The sequence below is a fragment of the Coregonus clupeaformis genome, chromosome 15, assembly GCF_020615455.1.
Source record: "Coregonus clupeaformis isolate EN_2021a chromosome 15, ASM2061545v1, whole genome shotgun sequence".
Classification (NCBI taxonomy): domain Eukaryota; kingdom Metazoa; phylum Chordata; class Actinopteri; order Salmoniformes; family Salmonidae; genus Coregonus; species Coregonus clupeaformis.
The window spans coordinates 48,500,471-48,517,566 of NC_059206.1; the positions used below are offsets into that span (position 1 = coordinate 48,500,471).

Genomic DNA, 17,096 nt, shown 5'->3' on the forward strand with positions numbered 1-17,096 from the left:
AACATCAGCGTATCAGGGTGTTAAAGGAGGAACTGGAGAGGAACTAAGAAAAGGTATTTGATCAGTTATTGGTCCTCGGAGCCAGGGGAGAGAGTGAAGAGATACCTGCACAGCCAAGGGGATTGGATTTTAGAGCGGTGAGCTGACTGAACAATATATACAGCAAGGCACAAAGCAATAGTGATGCTTTATCCTGTGGTTATATTTCTGTGGGCAGGCAGAACAGAGGTAATAGTGGTGTGTTTAATGTTGTGTGAGAGGAGAAAGGGAGAGAGTCCAATTCGGTACACACCTCCTAGGAGCAGCCTCTAGGTAGGTGCATATTGCATTACGTGTGTTCATAGCTGTAATTTATGAAGTAGATTAAGGTTCTCGCTACAGAAGTTTCTCGTGGGAAAATATTTCATTACGTTTTATAATGACCCAGGAAACACACATGTACAAACACACACATATCAGCCCATCGAGAATAGATCAAATATATTCCATAAATCCTTCAGTAGATGTAGTTGGGACTGTGTGTAACATATTAGCTGTGGTACAGTGAACAAGACTAAATAAGACTCCAGGCTAGAGCTGAGCCCAACCCTCTAATAAGTAGGCTGACAGGACATGACCCCATACGCACATACAGTCGTGGTCAAAAGTTTTGAGAATGACACAAATACTAATTTTCACAAAGTCTGCTGCCTCAATTTTGATGATGGCAATTTGCATATACTCCAGAATGTCATGAAGAGTGATCAGATGAATTGCAATTAATTGCAAAGTCCCTCTTTGCCATGAAAATGAACTTAATCCCAAAAAAACATTTCCACTGCATTTCAGACCTGCCACAAAAGTACCAGCTGCCATCATGTCAATGATTCTCTCATTAACACAGGTGAGAGTGTTGACGAGACTGGAGATCACTCTGTCATGCTGATTGAGTTAGAATAACAGACTGGAAGCTTTAAAAGGAGGGTGGTGCTTGAAATCATTGTTCTTCCTCTGTTAACCATGGTTACCTGCAAGGAAATGCGTGCCGTCATCATTGCTTTGCACAAAAAGGGCTTCACAGGCAAGGATATTGCTGCTAGTAAGATTGCACCTAAATCAACCATTTATCGGATCATCAAGAACTTCAAGGAGAGAGGTTCAATTGTTGTGAAGAAGGCGTCAGGGCACCCAAGAAAGTCCAGCAAGCGCCAGGACCGTCTCCTAAAGTTGATTCAGCTGCGGGATCGGGGCACCACCAGTGCAGAGCTTGCTCAGGAATAGCAGCAGGCAGGTGTGAGTGCATCTGCACGCACAGTGAGGTGAAGACTTTTGGAGGATGACCTGGTGTCAAGAAGGGCAGCAAAGAAGCCACTTCTCTCCAGGAAAAACATCAGGGGCAGACAGATATTCTGCAAAAGGTACAGGGATTGGACTGCTGAGGACTGGGGTAAAGTCATTTTCTCTGATGAATCCCCTTTCCGATTGTTTGGGGCATCCGGAAAACACCTTGTCTGGAGAAGACAGCGCTACCATCAGTCCTGTGTCATGCCAACAGTAAAGCATCCTGAGACCATTCATGTGTGGGGTTGCTTCTCAGCCAAGTGAGTGGACTCACTCACAATTTTGCCTAAGAACACAGCCATGAATAACGAATGGTACCAACACATCCTCCGAGAGCAACTTCTCCCAACCATCCAAGAACAGTTTGGTGACAACCAATGCCTTTTCCAGTATGATGGAGCACCTTGCCATAAGGCAAAAGTGATAACTAAGTGGCTCGGGGAACAAAACATCGACATTTTGGGTCCATGGCCAGGAAACTCCCCAGACCTTAATCCCATTGAGAACTTGTGGTCGATCCTCAAGAGGCGGGTGGACAAACAAAACCCCACAAATTCTGACATACTCCAAGCATTGATTATGCAAGAATGGGCTGCCATCAGTCAGGATGTGGCCCAGAAGTTAATTGACAGCATGCCAGGGCGGATTGCAGAGGTCTTGAAAAAGAAGGGTCAACACTGCAAATATTGACTCTTTGCATAAACTTAATGTAATTGTCAATAAAAGCCTTTGACACTTATGGAATGCTTGTAATTATACTTCAGTATACCATAGTAACATCTGACAAAAATATCTCATAACACTGAAGCAGCGAACTTTGTGAAGACCAATATTTGTGTCATTCTCAAAACTTTTGACCACGACTGTAGTTCAGATAGCCATTCACAGAACAATATGTTTTCACAGGTGCCAGATCACATTACAATACAAATCTAAAGCTGGATAGCCATCGGCTATAGCAACGTAACAGTTAAGGATGTATACTTTGAGCCTACTGCATGGTCTGTTAGATGTTGTGAAAGCTTGCTGAGATCATAATGTTGTTGTTTTTCTGTTTTTTTTGACTGCCTGGAAAGAGCTTTGAGGATCTATAGGCTATTAATAAAATATGTATTTTATCATTATTAGACAAAAAGATAAGACAATCACTGTACATTAATGACCAGCAAATTGAATCAGCAGGTTTGCTCGTTAGTGCATTTGCGCTTATTAGCTTATTACTTCGTGGCTAGCTAGGTTACAGCTAATCCTGCTGCTAGCTAGCTAATGTTACCGCTAGCATATTAAACCAAAGTCTTCAGTGCACCACAAATCTGTGTTGGATTCCGAAGAAAAAGCCTGGGTATTACCTCCTTGAGGCTGAGTGAGTCTTTGGGTTTAAGGCAAGGTTATTCATGACTCCAGGCTATCTCAATTTTCAACAAACTACCTCCCAGTTTGAAGTTAGCCGCTAGCCGGATTACTCACAACTTTTCCAATGAGTGTCATAAATGATTTGTTCCGTCTGTGCTATCTTGACCCAAATCCACCACCAGAGAAGGATGTAGGACAGCAGCTTGCTCTCTTAGGTCAGTGAGAAGTGCCAGTGATACCACATTACCATCTTCAGGAAGCTAATTCAAGGGGATCAACAATATGAGACGTTCAACAGCTGGCAAACTCGTTGCAATTATTATAATTTTTACGTTGTGGTCAAGTTGTACACTAGTTGGAAAATTTTATTTTGTGAAATTCTTTTTAGCAACCTGAAAAATATGTCTTTATCTGGTTGTAATCTGGGTACCTTGATGGCATCATGAAAAAATATGTTTTTATCTGGCAGCAACAGAGACTGTTTAGTTGTAATCTGGTTATTTAATGTCTTCTCAACTAAAAAACGTACAACCAGAATATTACGTCGTCATGGCCTCGTGCCAAATTTCACCCACTGGATCAGTCCTGTTTTCCACTGATATGTCTCCCAAGTGGGAAAATTAAGGAAGTAAAGTCACATTTTGTGACCCATGCCAGGTGGTTGCGGTGGCGTAGTTTCAAAGGGCTGAATAGCATGGGAACAGGTGATAGGGCTACACTGTCCAGGCCATGGCACACTATGTACATACACTCCCTAGGGAGTCCTTCTGAGGGCTGGCAAGCTGTTGTGCTGCAATGTCCCTGTCTGGCCCAATGTCCCAAGAGCACATCACTGTATTCCAGTAATAGGAAAGCTCATCCTGATCACATCTAAGACACCTGGACAATAAAGTTGGATGGTTGGGCTATCAGACCATCACTTTAATCTAACCCTTATTTTACAGAGTAAGTTGACACCACATCCTCAAAATGAAGGGGATGTATTTTATTTTATTTTTATTTAACCTTTAATTAACTAGGCAAGTCAGTTAAGAACAAATTCTTATTTACAATGACGGCCTACCAAAAGGCAAAAAGCCTCCTGCGGGGACGGGGCTGGAATAACAAATATATATATTTAGGACAAAACACACGACAAGAGAGACACCACAACACTAAAGAGAGACCTAAGACAACAACATAGCATGGCAGCAACACATGACAACACAGCATGGTAGCAACACAACATGACAACAACATGGTAGCAACACAACATGGCAGCAGCACAACATGGTAGCAGCACAAAACATGGTACAAACATGATTGGGCATAGACAACAGCACAAAGGGCAAGAAGGTAGAGATGTATAACCGGGGAGAAAGAAAGGTTGAGTATGAAAGAGATGGAGAAATGAAGGGAGCGTAAGGGATGGGTGAAGTGGATGAAGCGAGATATCTAAAGGAAGAGACAGGGAGGTAGAGACAGAGAGAGATGGTGAGATGGCGGAAACAGCAAGGTTACATTTCTGGCACGGAGCCTAAACTGGCCCCTAGAAATGCACAGTGATGAGATAAACGTGAGAGGAAAAAGACAAGGAGCAGGTTGACAGACAGCGCTAACAGCACAGTGTTTCTACAAAGACGAAGCAAGGGGGTAAGAGTGTAGAGTAGTGTACATTTTAGTCATTTAGCAAACGCTCTTATCCAGAGCAATTAGGGTTAAGTGCCTTGCTCAAGGGCACATCAACAGTTTTTTCACCTAGTCAGCTTGGGGATTAGAACAAGCGACCTTTTGATTACTGGCACAATGCTCTTAACCACTAAGCTACCTGCTGCCCCAGGTGTGGTGTGGTGTGGTGTGGTGTGGTGTGGTGTGGTGTGGTGTGGTGTGGTGTGGTGTGGTGTGGTGTGGTGTGGTGTGGTGTGGTGTGGTGTGGTGTGGTGTGGTGTGGTGTGGTGTGGTGTGGTGTGGTGTGGTGTATGTTGGTGTGTGCGAACGAGCATGTTCATGTTTGAGTGAGTGTGAGCATGATATTGTTAACATGAAAAAAAAAAACCTGTGTAACCTATGTACTCTATTTACCATATGAGTGCAATGACAACACACACTGTAAAAAAAAAGGTAACATACAGTACACACACAAAGGCATGTATCGCATGAGGCACACAGTGTACACTCGTGCTCTCATCTCATCCATACACTCCAGCTATTACCACGAGCCCGTTCTCCCCTATTAAGGTGCCACCAGCCTCCTGTGACGTACAATCCCACACATTCTTACTCATTGGAAATATGCACTGATAGCATTCTGCTTCAATCTGCAAACCTGCATCTCTGACGACCCAATTTAAGCCCCTTGGTCTTTAAAGCTGCTCATAAAGATGCGCATTCTCACACACAACTCCCACACCTGCTGTAAAGCACATCCCAACACGCACACACGCACATGCATATGCACTCAAACACACACACACAAGCATGAGCACCTACACACACATGCAAGCGCACGCTCAAACATACACACACAAATACACGCACACAGAAGCATATGCACTCAACCACACACACACAAGCAAGCACACGCTCACACATACACACACACACAGAACACACACACCACAGCTTTTTCTCCCAGTCAATTCTAACCATGGTTGTGATAAGGTTACACACCTGAGTAGAAAGGAAGAGAAGGATAAACATGTCAAAACAAGTAGAAACCAATTACTCACCAGTTAATCCACTGCACCAACCAAGAGCATGTATCCCTTATCTCACTCTTTTACACCTGCCCTCCGATTATCTTTTTTTTTTCTCCTCTCATGGGACTAGTCCTCCTCTCTTGGGACTAGTCTTCCTCTCCCTCTGTTGTGGGCTGTTTGGGTAGAAGTAAAGTGATGCTCGGTATATCCTTCAGGACACTGAACAGAGGAGTCATACACACCACCTCTTCTTCTCTTCACTTTTCTGTTTCACTCATATGCTTCTTCTTCTTCTCTTCTTTCCTCCTCGCTGTTTGTTGTTCCTTGGTATTCTTTCATTTTCACATCGCTCCAGTTTTTTCTTCCTTTCTTTCTTTCACTCCTCTCTTTCACTGCTGCTTGGTGTGCTCTGTTCCTCCGTTCCCTAGTATAATCAGTGAGTACTCCATCTGTCCCTCTCTCTCTCTCTCTCTCTCTCTCTCTCTCTATCTCTCTCTCTTCCTCTGCTGTGCCCTCTGTTTCACTCTCTTTTCCCCAAATTCATCTCCTCAACTGTGAGCCTCTTCATCTCCCAGCCTGAGCACTGTGGCTTTGCAGGTGACTGTCAGCGTGTGTGTGTGTGTGTGTGTGTGTGTCTGAGAGTGTGTGTGCAGGCATGTGTGTGAGACAGAATGGGAGGGAGAGCAGGACTAGAGACACAGTGAACAAACAGGCAATTATCCTCTTAGATGCTCCGTTCAGTTCGCTCCCTCTCTTTCTGACTCCCTCTCTCTTTCTCTCGATCGCTCTCTTTCTCTCTCCCTCTCTGACCTCTCTTTCCCTCTCAGTGACGCCGCACACGTCTTGTATCCTTGTCAGTGGAGGGAGGGAGAAAGGAAGAGAGAGGGAGGGAGGGAGAGAGGGTGGAGTGAGGGATGGGGAGAGAGAGTAGGAGGCAGGAGAAGGTGGAGCTTGTGTGTGTCTCTCTGTCTAATTAAAAAGCAGAGTATGTACAGCTGCTGAGAGAGGGAGCGAGGGAGAGAGCCGAGTGAAGGAGTGAAGTGATCTAGGGGGCGGAACCAATGGACAGAGAGGGAACGGGGAGTCACTAGGGGATGGGGATAGAGAGAGAGGGAGAGAGGGAGGTGGGGGTGGGGGAACCCTGGTGTGTGAGGTGGGAAAAAGGAAGGAGGTATAACCGGACACCAGTGTCAGCTGTGGAGGGCTGGAAGAAGGGCAGAGAGGGGGAGCAGAGAAGAGGGATGAGAACAGACAGATTTATGTTGCTCATAATATGAACAGAAGAAGCACAACCAGAGAATCATGATGAGGGGAACAATGGAGAGAGTGCATATGGGTAAAGCACCATAGAAATATTCCCCTAGAAATAGATTCCCTAGAATTCTATTCATAGCCATACACATGGTTAAAATAGAAGGTTAAACAGCTGTTCTGTATGGATACAGTATCTACAGTAGAAATATGTTCCAAATCACCTTGATGTTAATCAGAAAAAACTACTGTATAAGCAGTTTTATCCCAGTGATGATTCATAGATTAATTTGGCCTTTTTTTTGGGCAATTTATGCCGAGGTCTTTGTGTGTGTGTGTGTGTGCGTTCTTGTGTGCACGTGTGTGTGCGCATGTGTGTATTTCTTTGTGTGTGTGTGTGTACTCTATGTGTACGTGTGTGACTGCACTGCCACACACATTTTCACATTCCCTGTATGTGTGTGTTTGTGTGCAAATTAAGAAGTGCACTGTGAATACATCTAATATGTTGTTTAATTCTGTCACGCTCAGGTTGTTGCTCTCTCTCTCTCTCTGTTTTACATGAAAGAGAGTATATGATGTAGTCCATTGACTAGAACCAATTGATTCAGGCAATTTTCTTCTTGTATTGTTGCGACTGTATCATCATTCCTGCAGTACTTATCACCTCAGGCTAGTGTCAACCACCTAGTATAGTGGGGCTGGCTGGGGGGATGGAGAGATAAGGTAAATGCCTGGGGGGGGGGCAGAGGGGAGTGAAGGAGGGTTGACAGATCTCATCCCATTTTATCAACCCTGATTACTTATCTTGTCTTATCTCATCGCTCTCTCTCTCTGTACCTCCTATTATTGCTCAGTTGCTCTACTTTCAGCCTCAAAAGTACAATTGAAACGGCAGAGGAAAAACAGGCTCATTGATTAAAGATCCACCAAAGACTATGAATAACATTATGGGCTATGGTAAATACGTGTATAAGTGTCAACGGTGGAGGTGGGGAGAAGATGACAGCCACTAATACTTAATTAACATGAAACTCCTGGAACTCATCCTCGGTGGATATGAGACAGTTATTAAGTAAAAACAGGCCCTGACAGTAGTCATGTCCCTCAATTCATTAAACACATCTAGAAGTGTGAACAGTTGTTTACTTATACAGAACCATTGTGAAGTGTTGAGCCGTGATCCCTCTATAAATCAATAGCCATCCGTCCTCTAGGGGCGAGACCAGGAACTGTAATTATTATTTATCACGCTAATCCAAACGGGCTGGGCGGGGCAGCCAATCAGATCCTGTTTTCACAGGGTCCACGGGAGCCAACGGAGGAACACAACTAGTTCTGGCGTTCATTAATCAAGCAAGTCACGTCTGGCCGGCTACAAAAGCGAATTTTAAGCAGAAGCCTTTAGTGCCGACTCAGATCAAGTCATCAATCATCTCCTAATGCAGTCTTGTAGAATCGGGGACATTGTCTAATGGGAGGATCTAACCGTAGCCATTACCTGAAGAGGTTGTATTATTTCGCTATTTGCGAACGTAAAGCATGATGGACTAGCACCACAGACGGTCATTTGCTGGACTCTTAAGAGCGTGGCTTCCCAGAACGCACCTCATCTTCTATGTCACAGAGACGTGGTCTAAGAAGGATCATTGTCACAGATATCTTAAGCTGCTTTGATAAATCGGTAACTTCTGGGTTTCTGTACGATTGTATCTCATAATTACTTTCTCAGGGCAGAACGGGACAGAACGGGAGGTCAAATGAGATGAGAAACAAAGCTAAACCAATAGAAGGGGGGGAGAAAATGGGCAAAGGAATAGTTTGTGAAAGCCAATATCATAGGCCTAGTCTTGGCACGGGGTAACTTGTGGATCGTGGGCGCCAGGGTTTTAAGGGCCTGAAGGGTTGGCCAGAGACAGAAAGCAAAGCACCATAATGGGAGAAGGACTGATTCTTCAGCATTTAGCTATGAGGCCTTGTGTGACTATGACAGCTTTATCACTTATGACTGCTGTATTTGAATCAATACAAATTGCATTGTTCATAAAAATGTAATACTAATGCAGTAGTAAAAGTGTCTGATTGCACAGAAATGTTAAATATTAGTACAGTATTCTATAGGCCTGGCTAGGTGTGAAAGCCGTAGCCTAATGTAGGCCTGCAGTAATAGGTACATACTGTAGTTATCTTTAATAGCTGTGACCGCCAGGTGGCAGTGTTGCCTATAAAGAGCAGGACAACCAGTTGTATAACCGACACAAAGCAACATCAACAACATCAACTGAAGAGGTGCATAATAGCCTATATAATCAATATTTCTACTCTCCACACTAGAGATGTCTTTCATCTATTGATATTCATCCCTCCATCCCCCACTCTGTGTGTGTGTGTGTCTTTGAAGAGGACAATGATGAGAAGGAAAGTGCAAAAACATGGAATCAGAGGAGCGACTGTGCGTCATGGCACCCATGCCCTTGTGCCGTGGTATCTCTATGTACACAACAACATGCACTTACTTCATAGGCAGAATGAGCCTGAGCCTGCGGAGTGCTGATGTCACTAGTTGCCGGGGTTCTTCTCAATGGAATGGAATAGATGAGTCACTGTCCATCCACCACAAGCTGTCACAACAACTCACAAGCCCTTCATTTGATGCAACGAATTAAAGACGAAAAATAGTTTAAGTGGGGTACACATATTATTGTGTGAAATAAACATTTAAAAACATTGCCTGGATTTGCAAAGAACGATCATTTTCCAATATGTAGGCTATTTAAATTCATTTCAAATGTTCATGGAGTTGAAGGGGGGGGTTACATTATCTATTGTAATCTAATCTACTATACAAGTGTTGTCAGCTAGTTTAAACTGCTGTATGGATCTTAAAATACTGTTGAGCTTCAGTCTGTTTTGTTTACCTCGACCTGCCCTGCACGTGGGGAGGGAGGGAGTGCTCGCGGATTACCGCGCGCTGAACATCACAGTCTAGGGCTAAGGCAACAACAGTTAATGAGAAAGCCACATAGGCAGTTTATAATACACAGTTTTCTCCTCATTGTTCGTGTTTGTCAGTGCCAGAATCTCTCTCCGAACTGAAATCATCCTTCGGCCACTAACCATGTCTCTGTCAGGCTCGCAGACTCCAGAGGACGGCTTGTACGGTAAGGGTTTGGGGGATGGATCTGTTGTTATTGGGTCAATGCAAAGTCGGGTCAAGTATGATTTATTTGTGCGGTAATAGCTGCTATGAAATGTTTATAAAATCCTTGTAACTGCCCTATGATAGGGATAAACTATGTTCAACAGTTTTTCTAGGTTAACATTTAAATAAATAATTCCAAGAGGGGTCCATCAGGAAAATAACATTATTGATGTATAAATTATTATGTTCATCCTCATTAGGCCTATAATGCTTATTTTTTGTGACAATCAATTAATGATGCATGAACAGTGTCCTCTTTCATCAGAATAAGTTTGTTTATCACATTTTAATTAATTAATGGACAACATTTATTTATATAACCATTATCCATGACATAATGCATGGATAAGGTGGACTTAAGATTTGAGAAAATGGACATGTTAGGGAGAGAAATGTAAGCATCCAGTTTGAAGTTATCATTGTTGTTGCCACTGACATGGTCATTGTGTAAACGGATTTCATGACTCACCTGTTTGTATCTCACTAAGCCAATTAAGCCCAGGAGATTTACCTGAAGCTTATAGCTCACTGTACAGTTTGCTTATAGCCTCTACAGTGCATGGGGCTGTTGTATAGCTTTCATAGTATCACAACTAGGACATATACACAAAGCTTTGGCACAGCAACACATCTGTGCTTTGTTTTTCAAGAACTAGGCCTATATTAACACACATTTACATACACCTGATTGGCACTACTTCTATAGAAGGATACTGGACTATTGACAGACATTGGGTGCTGCTGCAGTGCAGCCTGGTCAAGGCCACAGAGAGAGAGAGAGAGAGAGAGAGAGAGAGAGAGAGAGAGAGAGAGAGAGAGAGAGAGAGAGAGAGAGAGAGAGAGAGAGAGAGAGAGAGAGAGAGAGAGAGAGAGAGAGAGAGAGAGAGAAGGCTGGCAAACTAGGGCAATGGCACAGTTTGCCCTCTGCCCTCCCTTCCCCATCCCCACCCCCCTCTCCTCTCTCCTCTACTCCAATGCCCTCTCCACTGTTGCTGTTTACATGATCTCTCACTTCCCTAAAGCAAATAATAAAGGGGAAGAGACAAAAAGAGGGGATGAGAGGATGTTTTGATGAGGAGAGCAGGTGATGATGTTTGCATGCATTGCATTCCAGAGAGAGAGAGAAAGAGATAGAATGAGAGAGGAGAGTAAAGAGATAGAATGAGAGAGGAGAGTAAAGAGATAGAATGAGAGAGGAGAGGAAAGAGATAGAATGAGAGAGGAGGTCCCGTGTAGCTCAGTTGGTAGAGCATGGCGTTTGCAACGCCGAGGTTGTGGGTTCAATTCCCACGGGGGGCCAGTATGAAAAATGTATGCGCTCACTAACTGTAAGTCGCTCTGGATAAGAGCGTCTGCTAAATGACTAAAATGAAAGTAAAGGGTGGCTAATCTCATACATAAATAAGATCTTACATAAGCACTCTGTCAGTGGTTGGTACTGTTTGTTTGTGTGTGTTACACTCTAGCTAAACTAGGGACCAGGGGAAACACAACATTCACTGTTACAAATGTCCTTATGTCAGCAAGTCATTGGGTGTTGTCTAATACTATGTCAGGAATGAGATGTCCTGTCTGCTTATAGATGCACTCTTGAACTTCTGTATAATTTCAGCCAGTAGTTTTGAAAGTGTTGCTCACAAGCCAAAAGTGGTCTCCGTTTTTTGTGTACTACGTCATAAAATTGAATGCTTCGTCATCCCTTTCGTATGATATGTTACATCCTACAAAAAAAAAGTTACGAATTTGTTGTGCTTAAGATCCTGGATTGCAACTTTAAATGAGACAGCATACCTACAGTGGGGAAAAAAAGTATTTAGTCAGCCACCAATTGTGCAAGTTCTCCCACTTAAAAAGATGAGAGAGGCCTGTAATTTTCATCATCGGTACACGTCAACTATGACAGACAAAATTAGAAAAAAAAATCCAGAAAATCACATTGTAGGATTTTTTATGAATTTATTTGCAAATTATGGTGGAAAATAAGTATTTGGTCAATAACAAAAGTTTCTCAATACTTTGTTATATACCCTTTGTTGGCAATGACACAGGTCAAACGTTTTCTGTAAGTCTTCACAAGGTTTTCACACACTGTTGCTGGTATTTTGGCCCATTCCTCCATGCAGATCTCCTCTAGAGCAGTGATGTTTTGGGGCTGTCAGTGGGCAACACAGACTTTCAACTCCCTCCAAAGATTTTCTATGGGGTTGAGATCTGGAGACTGGCTAGGCCACTCCAGGACCTTGAAATGCTTCTTACGAAGCCACTCCTTCGTTGCCCGGGCGGTGTGTTTGGGATCATTGTCATGCTGAAAGACCCAGCCACGTTTCATCTTCAATGCCCTTGCTGATGGAAGGAGGTTTTCACTCAAAATCTCACGATACATGGCCCCATTCATTCTTTCCTTTACACGGATCAGTTGTCCTGGTCCCTTTGCAGAAAAACAGCCCCAAAGCATGATGTTTCCACCCCCATGCTTCACAGTAGGTATGGTGTTCTTTGGATGCAACTCAGCATTCTTTGTCCTCCAAACACGACGAGTTGAGTTTTTACCAAAAAGTTCTATTTTGGTTTCATCTGACCATATGACATTCTCCCAATCCTCTTCTGGATCATCCAAATGCACTCTAGGAAACTTCAGACGGGCCTGGACATGTACTGGCTTAAGCAGGGGGACACGTCTGGCACTGCAGGATTTGAGTCCCTGGCGGCGTAGTGTGTTACTGATGGTAGGCTTTGTTACTTTGGTCCCAGCTCTCTGCAGGTCATTCGCTAGGTCCCCCCGTGTGGTTCTGGGATTTTTGCTCACCGTTCTTGTGATCATTTTGACCCCACGGGGTAAGATCTTGCGTGGAGCCCCAGATCGAGGGAGATTATCAGTGGTCTTGTTGTATGTCTTCCATTTCCTAATAATTGCTCCCACAGTTGATTTCTTCAAACCAAGCTGCTTACCTATTGCAGATTCAGTCTTCCCAGCCTGGTGCAGGTCTACAAATTTGTTTCTGGTGTCCTTTGACAGCTCTTTGGTCTTGGCCATAGTGGAGTTTGGAGTGTGACTGTTTGAGGTTGTGGACAGGTGTCTTTTATACTGATAATAAGTTCAAACAGGTGCCATTAATACAGGTAACGAGTGGAGGACAGAGGAGCCTCTTAAAGAAGAAGTTACAGGTCTGTGAGAGCCAGAAATCTTGCTTGTTTGTAGGTGATCAAATACTTATTTTCCACCATAATTTGCAAATAAATTCATAAAAAATCCTACAATGTGATTTTCTGGATTTTTTTTCCTCATTTTGTCTGTCGTAGTTGACGTGTACCTATGATGAAAATTACAGGCCTCTCTCATCTTTTTAAGTGGGAGAACTTGCACAATTGGTGGCTGACTAAATACTTTTTTTCCCCACTGTATGCCACGTCCAACAACAACAACAACAACAACAACACAGACCTGAGGGATATACTAAAAAGCAGGATCAATGAGTTAGCCAGCTAAATTTGATAAAACATCAGAAATAACTATTGATTTTCTGGTTCCTTACCAAAGCTAAACTTAGATATGTGTTGTTGTCAATTAGACCACGCCCATTTCAAGCTTATCTTTCAACAAAAAAAATATATATATTTAGGCAAGTTAGCTGGCTAACTCATTGATCCTGCTTTGTAGTAGTCCCTCTGCATTACGTGTCCTAACATTAGGTTATCTACTGTAGTGATTGAGCAACAACAGACAATTGTAATCTATATTTTGTCTGTTCATGCTGTATCATTTCACCTGCATGGCTTCTGGCTGATAGGCAGTGTTGGTTTAGCCTTCCTCCTGGTTTAGCCTTCCAGAATCAGGCTTTAGTAAAGTTATTCCGGGAGATTGAATATGATTTAATAAGATTAACTGAAATGTAAACTATGGAATGTTCCAGAATTAGCTCAGCTCTCAGTTGCAACATTACTGAGAGGTTGCATGTCTCAATTAAATTCAATTCAAAGGGCTGTATTTGCATGGGAAACATATGTTTACATTGCCAAAGCAAGTGAAATAGATAATAAACAAAAGTTAAATAAACAATCAAAATTAACAGTAAACATTACACTCACAAAAGTTTCAGAGGAACAGAGACATTTCAAATGTAATATTATGGCTATGTACAGTGTTATAACGATGTGCAAATAGTTAAAGTACAAAAGGGAAAATAAATAAACATAAATATGGGTTGTATTTACAATGGTGTTTGTTCTTCACTGGTTGCCCTTTTCTTGTGGCAACAGGTCACAAATCTTGCTGCTGTGATGGCACACTGTGGGAGTTATCAAAATTGGATTTGTTTTCAAATTCTTTGTGGGTCTGTGTAATCTGAGGGAAATATGTGTCTCTAATATGGTCATACATTTGGCAGGATGTTAGGAAGTGCAGCTCAGTTTCTACCTCATTTTGTGGGCAGTGTGCACATAGCCTGTCTTCTCTTGAGAGACAGGTCTGCCTACGGCGGCCTCTCTCAATAGCAAGGCTATGTTCACTGAGTCTGTACATAGTGTACATAGTCAAAGCTTTCCTTAATTTTGGGTCAGTCACAGTGGTCAGGTATTCTGTCACTGTGCACTCTCTGTTTAGGGCCAAATAGCATTCCAGTTTGTTCTGTTTTTTGGTTAATTCTTTCCAATGTGTTTTCTCATGATTTGGTTACATGTAATTGTGGGGCTGTCCTGGGGCTCTGTGGGGTCTGTTTGTGTTTGTGAACAGAGCCCCAGGACCAGCTTGCTTAGGGGACTCTTCTCTAGGTTAATCTCTCTGTAGGTGATGGCTTTGTTATGGAAGGTTTGGGAATCACTTCCTTTTAGGTGGTTGTAGAATTTAACAGCTCTTTTCTGGATTTTGATCATCAGCGGGTATCGGCCTAATTCTGCTCTGCATGCATTATTTGGTGTTTTACGTTGTACACGGAGGATGTTTTTGCAGAATTCTGCATGCAGAGTCTCAATTTGGTGTTTGTCCCATTTTGTGAATTGTTGGTTGGTGAGTGGACCCCAGACCTCACAACCATAAAGGGCAACGGGTTCTATAACTGATTCAAGTATTTTTAGCCAGATCCTAATTGGGATATCGAATTGTATGTTCCTTTTGATGGCGTAGAAGGCCCTTCTTACCTTGTCTCTAAGATCATTCACAGCTTTGTGGAAGTTACCTGTGGTGCTGATGTTTAGGCTGAGGTAGGTATAGTTTTTTGTGTGCTCTAGGACAACGGTGTCTAGATGGAATGTGGTCTTGGCAACTGGACCTTTTTTGGAATACCATTATTTTTGTCTTACTGAGATTTACTGTCAGGGCCCAGGTCTGATAGAATCTGTGCAGAAGATCTAGATGCTGCTGTAGGCCCTCCTTGATTGGGGACAGAAGCACCAGATCATCAGCAAACAGTAGACTTTTGACTTCAGATTCTAGTAGGGTGAGGCCGGGTGCTGCAGACTGTTCTAGTGCCCTCGCCAATTCGTTGATACACTACCAGTCAAAAGTTTGGACACACCTACTCATTCAAGGGTTTTACTTAATTTTTTAAAACTATTTTCTACATTATAGAATAATAGTGAAGACATCAAAACTATGAAATAACACATATGGCATCATGTAGTAACCAAAAAAGTGTTAAACAAATCAAAATATATTTTATTTTTGAGATTCTTCAAATAGCCACCCTTTTCCTTGATGACAGCTTTGCACACTTGGCATTCTCTCAACCAGCTTCATGAGGTAGTCACGTGGAACACATTTCAATTAACAGGTGTGCCTTCTTAAAAGTTAATTTGTGGAATTTCCTTCCATCTTAATGCGTTTGAGCAATCAGTTGTGTTGTGACAAGGTAGGGGTGGTATACAGAACATAGCCCTATTTGGTAAAATACCAAGTCCATATTATGGCAAGAACAGCTCAATCATTACTTTATGATATGAAGGACAGTCAATCCGGAAAATTTCAAGAACTTTGAAAGTTTCTTCAAGTGCAGTCGCAAAAACCATCAAGCGCTATGATGAAACGGGCTCTCATGAGGACCGCCACAGGAATGGAAGACACAGATTTACCTCTGCTGCAGAGGACAAGTTAATTAGAGTTACCAGCCTCAGAAATTGCAGCCCAAATAAATGCTTCACAGAGTTCAAGTCACAGACACATCTCAACATCAACTGTTCAGAGGGGACTGTGTGAATCAGGCCTTCATGGTTGAATTGCTGCAAAGAAACCACTACTAAAGGACACCAATAAGAAGAAGAGACCTGCTTGGGCAAAGAAACACGAGCAATGGACATTGGACCGGTGGAAATTTGTCCTTTGGTCTGAAGTCCAAATTTGAGATTTTTGATTCCAACCGCCGTGTCTTTGTGAGACGTGGTGTGGGTGAACAGATGATCTCCGCATGTGTAGTTCCCACCGTAAAGCATGGAGGAGGAGGTGTTATGGTGCGTGGGTTCTTTGCTGGTGACACTGTCTGTGATTTAATTAGAATTCAAGGCACACTTAACCAGCATGGCTACCACAGCATTCTGCAGTGATACACTATCCCATCTGGATCGGGCTTAGTGGGACTATCATTTGTTTTTCAATAGGACAATGACCCAACACACCTCCAGGCTGTGTAAGGGCTATTTTACCAAGAAGGAGAGTGATGGAGTGCTGCATCAGATGACCTGGCCTCCACAATCACCCGACCTCAACCCAATTGAGATAGTTTGGGATGATTCGGACGGCAGAGTGAAGGAAAAGCAGCCAACAAGTGCTCAGCATATGTGGGAACTCCTTCAAGACTGTTGGAAAAGCATTCCTGGTGAAGCTGTTTGAGAGAATGCCAAGAGTGTGCAAAGCTGTCATCAAGGCAAAGGGTGGCTATTTGAAGAATCTCAAATATAAAATATATTTTGATTTGTTTAACACTTTTTTGGTTACTACATGATGCCATATGTGTTATTTCATAGTTTTGATGTCTTCACTATTATTCTACAATGTAGAAAATAGTTTTTAAAAAATTAAGAAAAACCCTTGAATGAGTAGGTGTGTCCAAACATTTGACCGGGACTGTACAGTGGGGGAAAAAAGTATTTAGTCAGCCACCAATTGTGCAAGTTCTCCCAGTTAAAAAGATGAGAGAGGCCTGTAATTTTCATCATAGGTACACGTCAACTATGACAGACAAATTGAGATTTTTTTTCTCCAGAAAATCACATTGTAGGATTTTTTATGAATTTATTTGCAAATTATGGTGGAAAATAAGTATTCGGTCACCTACAAACAAGCAAGATTTCTGGCTCTCACAGAC

The 17,096-nt window shown here is 42.7% G+C and overlaps 2 protein-coding genes across 3 annotated transcripts in view; one reads left to right on the forward strand and one right to left on the reverse strand.

Annotated features, from left to right (window-relative positions):
- Positions 1-6,233, reverse strand: part of LOC121582814 (proline-rich protein 36) — a 60,614-nt gene extending 54,381 nt beyond the window's left edge. Inside the window, exon 1 of the mRNA XM_041898931.2 lies at positions 5,382-6,233. The gene's annotated coding sequence lies outside the window, so the exon portion shown is untranslated. The remainder of the gene's footprint in view (positions 1-5,381) is intronic.
- A 3,286-nt stretch (positions 6,234-9,519) lies between these two features.
- LOC121582815 (BCL2/adenovirus E1B 19 kDa protein-interacting protein 3-like) overlaps positions 9,520-17,096 on the forward strand; it is a 31,503-nt gene continuing 23,926 nt past the window's right edge. For both annotated transcript variants that reach the window (XR_006661799.1, XM_041898932.2), the window contains exon 1: positions 9,520-9,763. Coding sequence is in view for 1 of the 2 variants with exons in the window: in XM_041898932.2 (XP_041754866.1) it covers positions 9,721-9,763 (43 nt within the window). In the remaining variant the exon portion in view is untranslated. The remainder of the gene's footprint in view (positions 9,764-17,096) is intronic.